This window comes from Lipophrys pholis (genome assembly GCF_963383615.2).
Source record: "Lipophrys pholis genome assembly, chromosome: 9".
Lineage (NCBI taxonomy): Eukaryota > Metazoa > Chordata > Actinopteri > Blenniiformes > Blenniidae > Lipophrys > Lipophrys pholis.
This window is the reverse complement of record NC_137639.1, coordinates 6,414,976-6,427,889: the sequence shown is the minus strand read 5'-3', so window position 1 is coordinate 6,427,889 and position 12,914 is coordinate 6,414,976. Positions and strand designations below refer to the sequence as shown.

The window sequence follows — 12,914 nt, the reverse complement described above, 5'->3', positions numbered from 1 at the left end:
GACCCAATTCAGGCCGATTACCTGAATATTGGGCTTGTACAGCGGCGGTTAGTCTAAACTGGTAAAACTCCCACACTGACCCGCGTTGCGTTGAGCTCAACCATGTTGTGGAAGTTTTATGTCCAAGAATAAACTTCGCAGAAAGTTTTTCATTTTTTTTGTCAATCTAAAAACAAACGATACCCGAGTGGAGCTTTTTTTCCCCCACAAAACTTTGGTCCAGACCAGGTAAGAAAAAAACAAACCACTGGATCACCTTCATAAGAAAAATGCTCCACCTCTCAGAACTAAATAAAACCTGCAGTCAGAAGTTATTTGTGTGACAACCACTGCAGTGTGTGTTTGATGAGTTCTGAGACTCTGCAGGACTGAAAACCTGTGGCAAAAGTTTCTATCGGGAGGAATATTTGCTATTTGGTCTGTGCCGTCGCTCCAGGGTTAACAGACCTGAGGTTTCCTGCAGAACTGGGATCTTTTGAAAGTGTCCGACATTTAATATATAAGTTACACAAACTGTCGCTCTGAATAAAGCTGGTTTATGTGGACATCAGCGTCTCCCTGAGCAGCTCAAAGGAAATTCATGTTAATGAAGATGTAAATACAGAGAGGGGGGGGGGGGGGGGGGATTGTTTTTTTCTGGGTTAGAATTAAGGGAGGCAAACTGAATAATTATTTAGTAGTTTTGTAAAGTCATATTTTGAGTTCTGGTGTTTTCTGGGCTGTTTCTGCGTCTCAGAGCCGGCAGCTCAGCTTGGTCACATTTTTCTGCAGATTAATTATGAAAACTGGAATTCTTCTCCTTGAGCGATATAAATATGACGGCCTTTTGCTCCCTGCGATCCAGGAGACCTATTTCATTCAAATCTTCCAACATATGGCCAATAGATTAGAGGTTATGATTCATATTCATTTAAAAAAAAAAAAAATATATATATATATATATATATATAAACACCATAAGGGGGCGCATAAGAAGATTCTATGTCACCTGGAAGCCATTTATCTCCATTTCTCTGGATGTAACACAAGTGAATATGTACCATCCTTCTCCATGTGTTTAAAATGTGCTTTGTGTAAGTTTACAGACGGTCCAGTAACTCTTAGGAACTTGATATAAACTTTCTGTGTTTAAATTGTTGTTAATGTTTCGTAGATTTGAAAATAAAAACACGTTGATCTAAAAACGAATAGGTTGCGATATAGTGCAGACTACAGATAATGAGAAAGTGTAGCGTGTCCCGTTAGTCGCAATGCTGCAGAGCCCTCTGGAGCTCGCGCCGGCCACGCCGCTGCACCGAAAGGTTAAAGACTTTAAAGCAGAAGGCCCCACAACGCACAGACGCTGCTTAGTCAGCAGCTCGTCCCACACCTGACACATTAAAGTGCTCTTTACTTATTAGAAGTCAGTGGCTGCCAGAGACAGTTTAACACTGTGAACCGAATGCAGCACAGCTGGAGAAGCGTCACAAGCGTTCCTCAATTAATGGGCAATCTGGCAGCAGAGCCGCACGTGAGCAGCAGATGACTTCAGTATTAAAACTTGTCGGGGCGGTTATCGTACTTTCTGAGAGGTTTTCTTCTCCCAGGAACGTCTCGTTGAAGTCCACGTTCCTCAGCAGGCTGTTCTCGGACAGGGCCTTCTGCGCCACATCTGGTTTGTTCTGAAGCAGCCTGAAACATTTCAAACAAAGCCAAAAATCCACTTTAATGTCATGCAACGAACCGAAACCCTCAACTTCAGAAAAACAAGTACAGAACAACTAAAACATTTAACTCATGTGTATGAGGTGAGCTGGAGAGCTTTGACCGTTTCATGTGCACCTTTAAATTCAAGTCAAAGCCAAAAATACTTTTTTTTTTTTTTTTTTTTTTTTTAATTTACAAGCGAAAACTAAAGGTGTGATGAATGTCAGCAGCTTCAGCGCCACTGAACGGGTCTTTACAGGTTTCTAAATGCAGTTGGCAAGACGATTCAGTTGGACACCAACATCAGGTCACCTGTGACATGCAGATAAAAAAACCAAACAAACAAACATGTAAAAACTCCCAGTCTTCAGTGAAAGCTGGAGGCTCTCACCTCCTGTACTGCTGCCTGGAGACTTCATCTCCACAGAAGAGACAGACTGTAGCCAGCAGGGGGTTGGACGACTGACACAGGCTCTGCTCCCTCAGCGTGGACTTCATCAACACAGTGATCACCTGGAAAACACACACAGATCCCTCACAACACATGCTGATGGACCAGTGATGCGATCTAGCAGAATGTCAGTGCGTTCGTTAGAATTAGAAGATCAAACAAGCCACTTTTGTGCAGAGTGGCTGAAGGCCACAGTTTGGACCTTACAGCTCATAATATCCCTGATAAAAGTTGATTAAACCCTTCCTGATGTCCTTCAATCCTCATGTGTGACCTCACACTTCAGCTTCTCCACTTTCAAATTAAGTAGATTGGAGAACAGATGAAGGACAACCATAGAGAGGACTACTTTAGCATTATTAAACCCGTTTCTAATCCAAAAAGCTCAACTCGCGCTCCTGCAGACAGCGACAGAAGCTGTGGGTGTCTACGAGCTTTCGGTCTCACAGGATCTGAATCTGCTGTTTGTTTTTTATCATGTTGGACTGAGAACAAACGACCCAGTGACTCGCTGCTCCATCATGTGGCAGAAAGCGGGATATGACACTGGGCTTCAGTTTAAAATCAGTTGTATCAAACATTTCCTTACAGGGTGTTTAATCAACAGTAAATTAGATTATATTTGTAGTATCCACTTTTTACAATCCGATAGTCACATCGAATAAGTATATACTAATAAAAATCAAGTGAAATATTGCAATCAATGCAATTTATTCGTTCAACAGGGGTGCTCTCAGAGTCAGTTTGACATTTCACATCTTAAATCTTAATCTGCAGCAGCACACGGGGCCACAAATGTTTCATACCAAGAAAATATAAGGTCAGATTCAACTTGACCTTCAAGCACCGAGATGCGATCAGGTTGACTTTCACTGCCAGTTGGCGTGTTTGTTTTTATCAGGTAGGTCAACTGAGAACCAGCTTTAATTCACAATGACTCGTTGGCCAAGAGGGAGCGAGGAGGCACAAAGAAAAACAAAGAAACGCATATATACATCCAATATAACTGTCACACAATCTGAAAAGAGCGAAAGTCATATTTACAGTGAAGAAACGAATGAACACAAGCTAAAAGCCCCTGCAGTGATCCTACAGTATTGCTCGTTGTGGATTTGTGGAATAAATGCAGAAAGTTTGAAGGTGATAAGGAGATTAAACTACGATCTGAAACACGTTATTATATTACAATGTTTTAGTGAATTCAATCTTTCAGCTATAATAATAATTTTATGTGTTTGCCATTTCTTTGGTTGGGCCTTTGCCGTTTACACTGGTTCAGTTTGGCTCTTTTAGCAATATCAGCGATTTTATTTCTGCTGTTGAAGACATTTTGACAAACATTTTTGCAGTTTTTCCTTTTCACATTTCCTCAGTTTTATGCTTTTGAGCTGCTTTTAGTTATCTTAGCCAAAAAATTCTAAACTGAAAGAACATTTTTAAAAAGGCTATTTCAGCAGTTTTGAGAAATTTCTTAGGTTTCTAATTTAGCTGTTCAAGTTGTTTTGACTCTTTGGTTGACAGATTTTCTCTTTTTAACCATTTTAGAGGTTCAAGTTTTTCCACCTTTTTTTCCTCGGTTTCTAGCTATTTTAACCGTTTTAGTTTTTTTATTTTTTTTTTTATTTTTTTGGCGAGATAAGACGTCTTTTGATGTGCAGATTAAAAAAAACTTTATTTAAACCTAAATTCATGGAGCCATTATGAATGGACAAAAGATGCGTCTCCAGAGCCACCGGCTATAGACTCGTGCTATAGAACGTAGACTGATTCGTGTTGTAAATACTGAGATGGGACTGTAAATATGCTGGAGTTTTCCCATGAAATGAAATGAAAGCAGTGAGCATGCAGCAGTGATGAAGCAGATCGCAGAAGGGCAAATAACATCCAGCTTGTGAAGGAGAGTTTTTGAGGCGGATCTGTAGAGTACATCGTCTTAATCTAAGATTGGAAGAACGCTCATTCTAACCAGAAGTTCCTTGGCAGAATGTGTAAAGGAGGATTAGTTTCTGCACAGAGAAGCAATACAGTATTTGACCTTCGTGAGCCAAACATTTCTGTGAGTTTACGGTCAAGACAGATACCGAGACATTAGCATTCAACGTCCTAAAGCCGTCTTTCCTGAGCGTGATCTCACCTCTTGAGTCCTCTCCTTCAGTACAAACTGTGACGGCGCGAGGCTGATGACGGAGGCCTCCATCACCGCTCGGCTCGGCACGTCGGAGAAGGCCACGGCTTTAATGAACGCCGCCCTGGAGCCGGTGTTCCTCACACACAGACACACTTTGCTGACGTGGCTGACGGCGATGTCGGTCAGCGAGGCCACGTAACCGTCCGCCTGCTTCCTCTGTTCCTCCAGGATGATGTTGCTGGTGCCACCGTAGCCGGACAGGGGGATCTGCGGATGTGAGGAGGAGTGAAGTCACTCTGTACGCGTTGAAGGAGAGGACCGGGCCGTGACCGCGAGGTGCTCACAGTGAATTTGACTCCCGGCTGCGACGGCCGCACGCCGGCCTGCTTGATCTCCAGCTTGGCCAACATGCAGGCCACCCTGGTTGGAGCGAAGAGCAGGTGGACGGTGACGTCCTCTCGGGGACGGAGGGACAACTCGCCGTGTCGGGTCAGACGCTCCTCGGGGCTGAACATGCTCTGGAGCTGCAGTCACACAAATACACACTTTCACAGCGGCACCTTTTTAATCTCTTCAAACTGTGATGAGAAAAAGTGAACACTAATTAGATTTTTTTAATGACGGATCGGGTCGTTTCTCCAATAAATGATATAAACCAGCGGTGTAAAAACACAAAGGTCTGTGTGACGTCAGGGTGAGTTTGTGAAAACATGCATAATGAAACAACTACAGGAGAAGTTTTAAGACATTTCACTGCATTTCACACCAGAAGGTTTCATTAAAATCGGATTTATTTTGAGATTGTAGCCATTTTTGGTAGTGATTGTTTTTTGTGATATTATAAACATTTTCATCATGTATACGCTGTGACACAACAAAGAGCAAAGTGAAAATTTAAAGGTTATTTTGACACTATTTGAGCGGTCCGGTCCACTCCAGGTGAAACTGGGCCGAATGTGGAACCTGAACTAAAATCAATTTAATTATTGAATCTGTCACTCAAAACCTGGTTAGACCGGATTAATCCCCTCACATGTAATCTCTCTTTTTTTTTTTTTTTTTTTTTTAAAGATTTGCTTTCTAACATTTATAATGTTACTTCCCATTCTTACTTTCTTACAAATTGTCATATCATTAAATATACATGCACTGCACTGATGAGCGTGTCTAATGTGCACATGCACAAGTGATTACAAATTAGAAATGTTTACCTGCAGTGTTCTCAATTTTCGGTTTCTCATTGGATATATTTAAACGTTGTTTATTGTCATATGCATATCAGAAATATGTTTCCCTGTGCAATGAAGTTCTTTATCAACTATCTGCAGAAAATGCCAACAGTAAAATAGCACAAAAAAGAGCATGTGAAAAACAGACGATTGGTGAAAAAGATTATACACGCGTAAATAATAAGCATTGTAAATATAGGTATAGAAATGTAAAATAGGAGTAATAATTGCATGAGTAGTGTACAATCTATACTGAACAAACAGAATTTAATTTTACGGATGATCCAGTTTGATAAGGGTGGTTTACTATCTGGATTAATTGTAAATATTTAGAGATTTATTCATCAGCACTCGCCTCAGTCTGAGTTCTGGACCTTGTTGTCGAGCTTGAAGAGTTGTGTACTTATACTCTGACTAAATATCTGTGATAAGATCTCCAAAGATGACAGAAAGTGTGTGTGTGTGTGTGTGTGTGTGTGTGTGTGTGTGTGTGTGTGTGTGTGTGTGTGTGTGTGTGTGTGTGTGTGTGTGTGTGTGTGTGTGTGTGTATGTCTCCAGGATGCATGGATACGGTTATTAAATGAGAAACAATGAGACAGACTCTGACGCCACCTGAAAGCAGTCCTGGTCTTGTCCTCGGATCAGCAGGCGCAGCTGCTGGGTGGCGTTGGCGGAGTTGTTTCTGAGAACCAGCTTCTGTTGGCTTTAATGTAAAAAAGAAAAAAAAATATATTAAAAAAACATTAAAAAAAAAAAAAAGGAAAAAAACAGGAGTTACCAAACTTTCCCTCCTTTCATAAATGAGGGTTTTAGCGTTACACCTCTCATTGTGCAGAGTGATCTAGGTAAAACTTGAAGAATCTGTTGATCCCTGAGGGATTTATCCTCCTCGCTGCTGTCTGTTCTTCACCTCCCTTCAACGAGTACAAATAAATAGTGAATTATGTTGGAATAGCTTGTGAGAAATAACACTCCCTGTAGACGCCCTCTGTCCCGTCTCATGAATAACATTACAGCAGCCTTAATAGAATAAGATGGACCAGTGGGCTCGCACTTTTTTTATTGATTACTTACCAATGAATAATTGATACCTAGAAAGTGTTTTTCTTTCTTATAGCCGAGGAGAAATGAATGAAAGTGAAAAGTTGCTTACACAGCTCGTCCCAGGGTGACCCCTCCCCAGGCTACGAACTGCTTGTTGGAGAGGATCGGGGGGACGCTGCCGGACGGGACGGAGCCGGAGCCGGCAGAAGAGGGAGCTGCGGGACTTCCACCGGCCTCGGGGGTCACCTCGCCTCTCAGGGTCACCTCATACTGAGGACCGCACGGGAACACCAGGATGGTGAGCAGGCTGCAAGAGGATGACAGAGCACGGCCGAGCCATTTGGAATAGAAGCTTTTCCGCGATGATGCATTCATTTTGTCCTTTCAGTTTATTTTCAGTCGGAATCAAGGTTATGAGTAATGAGGTTTCTTTTCATCTTTCCACACTGCTGCTACAGCAATATGTCTCCGGATCTAATGTAGTAACCCTGTTAGACATGCAGATGGATAAGAATCCTGGTGGAAACATGTTTCACGTGTTGGTTTAATCCTTTAACCCAGTTACCAAAATACATTCAGTCAGAACGCTGCCTATAGAGGTTTGTTGGTTTTAAAATGTGATCATTGTTCTCTTCCACTAAAACACATTAAAGCAGCACCGTTACCACAACTGAGCCGATGATCAATAGCAACCGTTGTCATGCTTGCAGCTTGAGGCCCCGTTTACACGACAAACCCGTTTCAAGTTAAAACGTGTCATTTTGCGTTTTTGTCTCAGAAAAGTTTCATGTTTGCACGGCAACGTTTTGGAAACTTTTTTTTTTTCCCCCCAAAGGAAACGGCATAAATGCTGAAAACAATACAGTTTTCATGTTGGGACACTAGTGGGTGCTGTTGGTTGATTTTGGAATGAAATTACACACACGTGCACAGAGAACGATGCGCTATAAGCGGTAACAATGGCGAGTACACGGACATTTGTATGGACCAGAGATCTGCAACCTTTATGACCAAAGGAGACGTTTTTTTTGTCACTTTCTACCAAATCAACTTTAGCTGGAGCTGCAAAACACATTTACATTTTTAATGAGGCTAACGCAGCTTAAAAAGTTTCGTGCATAGTTTTAATATACCTACGAAAATTTGCTTTCCTGAAGTTTCAATTTAGGCGTTAAGATGGGGAAACATTTTATTACATTGTCAGCATTGTTTTTCAGACCTGATTTTAGCAGTTTCATCCTCGTTTTCCAGCATTTTTTAGACAATTTTAACATTTGAGCTTTATAACCATTTTGGCTCTCACAGTGACCGTCAACTCCTAAACTACCCATGGTCAGGAGAATATGGACGGGGAGTCATGACACTCCGGAGGTCACCATTGTTCTTATGGTCCAGCCACTTGCTCTTGTGCGGAAGAACTATTGATATGGCCACATTGCGCATGCGCAGCAGCAGCGTTTCAGAAAAGTTGTGTTTTCCCCCCCATTTCTACAGAGACGGAGTCAAGAGCATTCTCAAAGTCTTTTTCAGTGTCTCGGAGGGCATCGGGGCAGACTAAACTACAGTTGCATCTGCAGTTGAAGTTAAATAAATGCTGCAGATATTCAAATCAGGAAGAAAACATTTTGTTGGTGCAGGGAGCCAACAAAAATGCAACTTTTTGAAAACGGCTCCCAAGGTGGAACTTTTTGAAAACACTCCACTACATTTTCAAAACGCTCGCTTAATAGTTGTGCACATGTGTGAGCTGCATTTTGCATGATTACAAGCACCGTTGTGTAAACGGTCTCCCAAAACACAACATAACTTTTGCGTTTTTACTTGAAAACATTGTGTAAACGGCCTAAAATGGACAAAAGTGTTAATATGAGAGGCTCGTTTTATCATATAGAAATCAAGGGATCCTTTCAAATATGAACATATCCTGTTTGAACCTTTCTTTGCGCTTCTGGTTCCCCTGTGCTTTGAAAGAAACCACAATGCTTTGCTCCTCTCCCACTCTGAGGGGCAGCTCTTGTGGGGTGACAGAGAAAACGTCCCCGGTATCACTGATCTGGAAACAGAAAGAAGAAGTTTTAATATGTAGGTAGAAGACAAAGAGCAGTGGATACAATTCAGGGGTAAATCAGGGCAAAGGAGTGAGGAACAACAGTCAAAATGAGGAGGGAAAAAGCACAAATAAGGTAAGCAAAAGATCAATGGATCCCTGCTGTACGAGCTGCGCCGAGGGCCCGAAATGTCACGGAGGCTTACCCAAACCCCAAATCTAATAAGAAAAGTAAAGGTCAGAATTACCTTCAGTTTCAACTGCACGTCGATGTTTCCTGCGTTCTTTAATGGCAGCGTCTGTTGACAGGATTTACCCAGCGGAGCAGACAGGCTGACAGTCTAGACAAAAAGAAGCACAGGATCGTGTTCACTGTCAGCTCCACAAGAGGCCACAGGAGGCTGGACACCAGCCAAATTACACACACTAATTAAAAGTTTCATCGACTGGAGCTGCCGGCTGAGGAACGTTTTAAAGTAACCGTTTCACTCACCCTTCACGTCTCTGAATCCTTCCTGTTGAAAGTCTCCGGCTAAACGTTTATGAAGCCAACATAATATCAACTAATCAAAGTATTCTGCATTTATATACACCTACTGGTTTCATGCACCATTTTTCTTTATTAACTTTCAAAACATTAAAGGTCAACTGGGTATTGGATTTTTTTTTTTTTTTACAGCAGCAATTCATTTGTGTTCCTCAAAGCTTTTAAGTTCCAGCTCACACTGTACAAGTGAAGTAGTTCTTGTGTAAATCCACAATTTATCTGCTCAGTGTTCGAGCTGATAATCCACCATTGTTTTGGACTGCTGGTTTGGTTGCCTGATCTACATGTGGACGGCCGCCAAAAGATATTTGGACTGTAGACCGAGGGAACTGAACTCCCAGTGTGTCACCACACGCTCCAGCTTGTTAATGAAGGTATAATTCGTAGAGTTGTATCGGGGATCTTTCACAAGGTACAAGTATGCCGTGCATTATCGGACCTGATACTAGTATCGGTATCGGTGCATCCCTACCTAAAAGAAGATCCTGGTTGTGTCTTTGTTACCTGCAGATCTTTGGGAGCGTGGACTCTTGCAGTCCCCGACCGGGCTCTGATGGGAATGCTCCTGATCACATGACTCGGACCGGGACTGTCCACTTCAATGTCCACTCGGGCACTGAACTCATCAGCCAGGCCGAGCTCCTCTGTAAAGACAACGTCAGCGTCACTTCAAGCAGCTTAGCTTGGGTCAGAACTGACGGGCATTCACTTCGTGAACAATGATCACCTGAAGAAGCCGTGTACTTCTGAGGAGCCTTGAAATGCACCCAGACCATGAAGCTATCGGGACTCTGGGAAAACAAGGCGATCACATCAGCCTCTTTAGCTGCCTTGTAAAGAAGACTGGCTGTCAGGATTAACACCGTTTCTCACCTCTCCGTAGCTGGCATGCAGAACGTGATTCATCACCGACGGCGAGGACACCATGTTGAGGTGTGCAGCCTGCTGCGGCGCCGCGGAGCTCACTGGCTGCGTGGAGAAGGAGAAACATCGCCATGCTGAGACCGTCTGGAGGGAAAAGCAGAAGGGGAACAATTAAAACGACAACATTTCAGATAAAATTTCCAAAAAGTACCAGTAAAAGTTTAAAAGTGTCACTTTCACCCAAATCCCTTCCACTTTGACTGGCAGACTCTGCGCAGAGCCAAAGGGCCACATCTGGCCCCTGAGCCTTATGTTGCCCAGGACTGATCTACATTGATGTAGTCGTGTCAGGATGGCGACTCACCGCACTGATGACCAGACGGATCGGCACTGTGGCGTGAGTCCTGTTGAGCAGTTTCAGAGGGAGAGATTTGGCCCCGCCTCCTGGCAGGTCCCCGAAATCCAAACAACCGGATTCACTTGCTTCGACCTGACGATGGAAATGAGATCAAACCTTACATACCGTGTGATGACTAATACACAACTTCACAACTAGATCTGCTCCTAAACCAAGGTCCTGTGACACGAAAACATTTCCGAGTGAAAACGCATCGTTTTTGTTTACATGGCAATATCATGTCTGTCCGTTCCCACTGAAATGGCAGAAACACTGAAACAGATGTAGTTTTCATGTAGGGCCACTAGTGGGTGCTGTTTTTTTTTTTTTTTATGAAACCACACAGAGAGAACGATCCACTATTAACATTAACAACTGGAGTACACAGACATTCGTATGGTCAGAAGATGAAGTTTGCGTTGTTATTACAGGTGATTCAACAATAAACCTACCAAGTCCCAGGAGAATATGGGAGTCATGACACTCTGGAGACAAACATTGTTGTTATTGTCCATCTATTGTCGAACATGTGCCGAAGAACTATTTAGTATAGCCATTATGTGCATGCACAGTATCAGCGTTTCCAACATCGACACAGACGGAGCCCGAGTATTTAGAGAAAGTATTGTTTTCTCTGTTTCCACGGAGATAGTCGGAGCATTTTCAAAAGGTTGTGTTTTCAGTGGCTCCGAGCATCGTTATCATGTAAATAGACGCCTATAACCCCAAAACGTTTTCACTTGAAAACACTGTTGTGTCAAAAGGGCCTCAGTGTGTCGATCGTTGTTGATTCAGTTTGATAAGAAGTCGCTCACCTCGACAGCTGGATTCTCCGCGATGGCGACAAGCACCACCCTTTTAGCAAACATGTTGGATCTGGCTGCCATCTCCGTCTCTGCAGACGCAGGCCAGGAGGAAACACTGAGGACGCAGTGGTAGGCCCCCGCCCGTGGAGGGACCAGCAGCACCTTCTGCTCCTCTGTACTTCTGGGACCGATGATGGTCTTGTTCTTCACCATCAGCCACTGGTAATGCAGGTTGTCCACCTGGAGAGGTCAACATGAAACTTTAAATTAAAACCATGCAGACAGATTGCTACCAGTGAAGAGAAAGTTCATTGAACATTGTAGCTCACCTGACAGCAGCAGCCTTTTAATCTCCCAAAGAATTGTTTGAAATAGATTTGAGGTACCAATTTCTCCATGATTTCATCAAACCATTAGCAAAATAAATCTTACTGTTCTGATTGGAACCAAAACATTGATTAGAGGTTTTTATGTGTAATCAACATCTAACAGCTTTGTGGAGCTGAAATTAAATCAGCCGCTGTTAAAGATATCAGAGCTTCCTGTTTTTGTCACTAGGTGAGAACATTAACTTTCCATTTCCTCTGAAGAAGCAGTCAAGCAGTGAGAAAGTGAAGAAATGCTCCCAGTATTACCACATTGGGCCAATATGCAGCAAAGGTGAAAACCAGAAAACTTGAAGGTGAATCCGACTAGGACTCAAAAATCAAAGCACTTGGAACAAATCCAACAGCAACATTTTTAATATTTAAAGATACTGCACTTCAGTGCAGGGGTGTCGAGCTGTGAGAAATGATGACATTAACTGCAATATGTCTATTTGACCACCAGGGTGAGTCAGTTCAGGCAATCAGAATTGATGCACAGACGTAGAAATGCCTCAACATTAATGATTATTTCGAGAATTTGACAAGTTATTCTGATCATAATGTGAACTAGCCTGCTATATTTGTGAATTCCAGCTTCATGTGGCCAAATGTTTTACACCTTTGAAGATGTAAATGTAATAAAAATGCACTGTGATCTATCATTTGTAAAGCACTCGAGAAATTACTTTCTTCAAATATTATATTATTACAATATAATGTGTATTATAAAAAAGATAGCTCAATAAATATTAAATTGTTAATGTATAATACTTTGTTGCACTAAAACAAACAGATTTTGAAATCCAGTCATTTCTATATTATAATGCTATTATTCACTGGTCCAGCCAACTTGAGAGCAAACTGCATTGTATGGGAAGGAAAATGACTTTGACACCTGCGATCATGAAAGTTCTTTGTGAAACAAGCTCATCGTGACCCAGTGAAGGTTACAGCAACACTTACTTCCATCCCCAGTGAGTAACAGTGAAACCAGCTGATGCTGCTCACATCAGGTGTGTGTGTGCGAGTGTGTGTGTTTCATTCAACTCGGCTGGAGAAAAGAAGGCAGACTCTCAATCCTGCTTTTTTACCTTCAAGAAGAGTCAAATTTCTAAATTGTTCTGTAACAGAGGAACTTGTGTCACAATCTGACTTTCCTGAACACGAGAACTCAACCTATCGGGATAATTGATTTTACCATTTCCCTTCTGAATTCAGGACAGGGCTGGAGGAGGAGTCCAATCTAATTTGATGATGTTGCTTCTCACTGGGAGGCAGGAACTTCGGCTGATGGAGCCAAACTATTTCAGTTTATTTCAGGATTCTATTCTGCTACTGTTCAGCACA

At 42.4% G+C, this 12,914-nt stretch overlaps 1 protein-coding gene across 1 annotated transcript in view; it reads right to left on the bottom strand.

Annotated features, from left to right (window-relative positions):
* The window catches only part of cep192 (centrosomal protein 192), a 45,380-nt gene that overhangs the window by 14,869 nt on the left and 17,597 nt on the right, over positions 1-12,914 (bottom strand). Inside the window, exons 27-39 of the mRNA XM_080471569.1 lie at positions 11,209-11,439; positions 10,361-10,486; positions 10,006-10,140; positions 9,860-9,923; positions 9,637-9,776; positions 8,834-8,926; positions 8,473-8,591; positions 6,648-6,845; positions 6,107-6,197; positions 4,610-4,789; positions 4,272-4,532; positions 2,078-2,199; positions 1,562-1,671 (exon numbers count right to left, since the gene is read on the bottom strand). Coding sequence (XP_080327695.1) covers positions 1,562-1,671; positions 2,078-2,199; positions 4,272-4,532; positions 4,610-4,789; positions 6,107-6,197; positions 6,648-6,845; positions 8,473-8,591; positions 8,834-8,926; positions 9,637-9,776; positions 9,860-9,923; positions 10,006-10,140; positions 10,361-10,486; positions 11,209-11,439 — 1,870 coding nt within the window. The remainder of the gene's footprint in view (positions 1-1,561; positions 1,672-2,077; positions 2,200-4,271; positions 4,533-4,609; positions 4,790-6,106; positions 6,198-6,647; positions 6,846-8,472; positions 8,592-8,833; positions 8,927-9,636; positions 9,777-9,859; positions 9,924-10,005; positions 10,141-10,360; positions 10,487-11,208; positions 11,440-12,914) is intronic.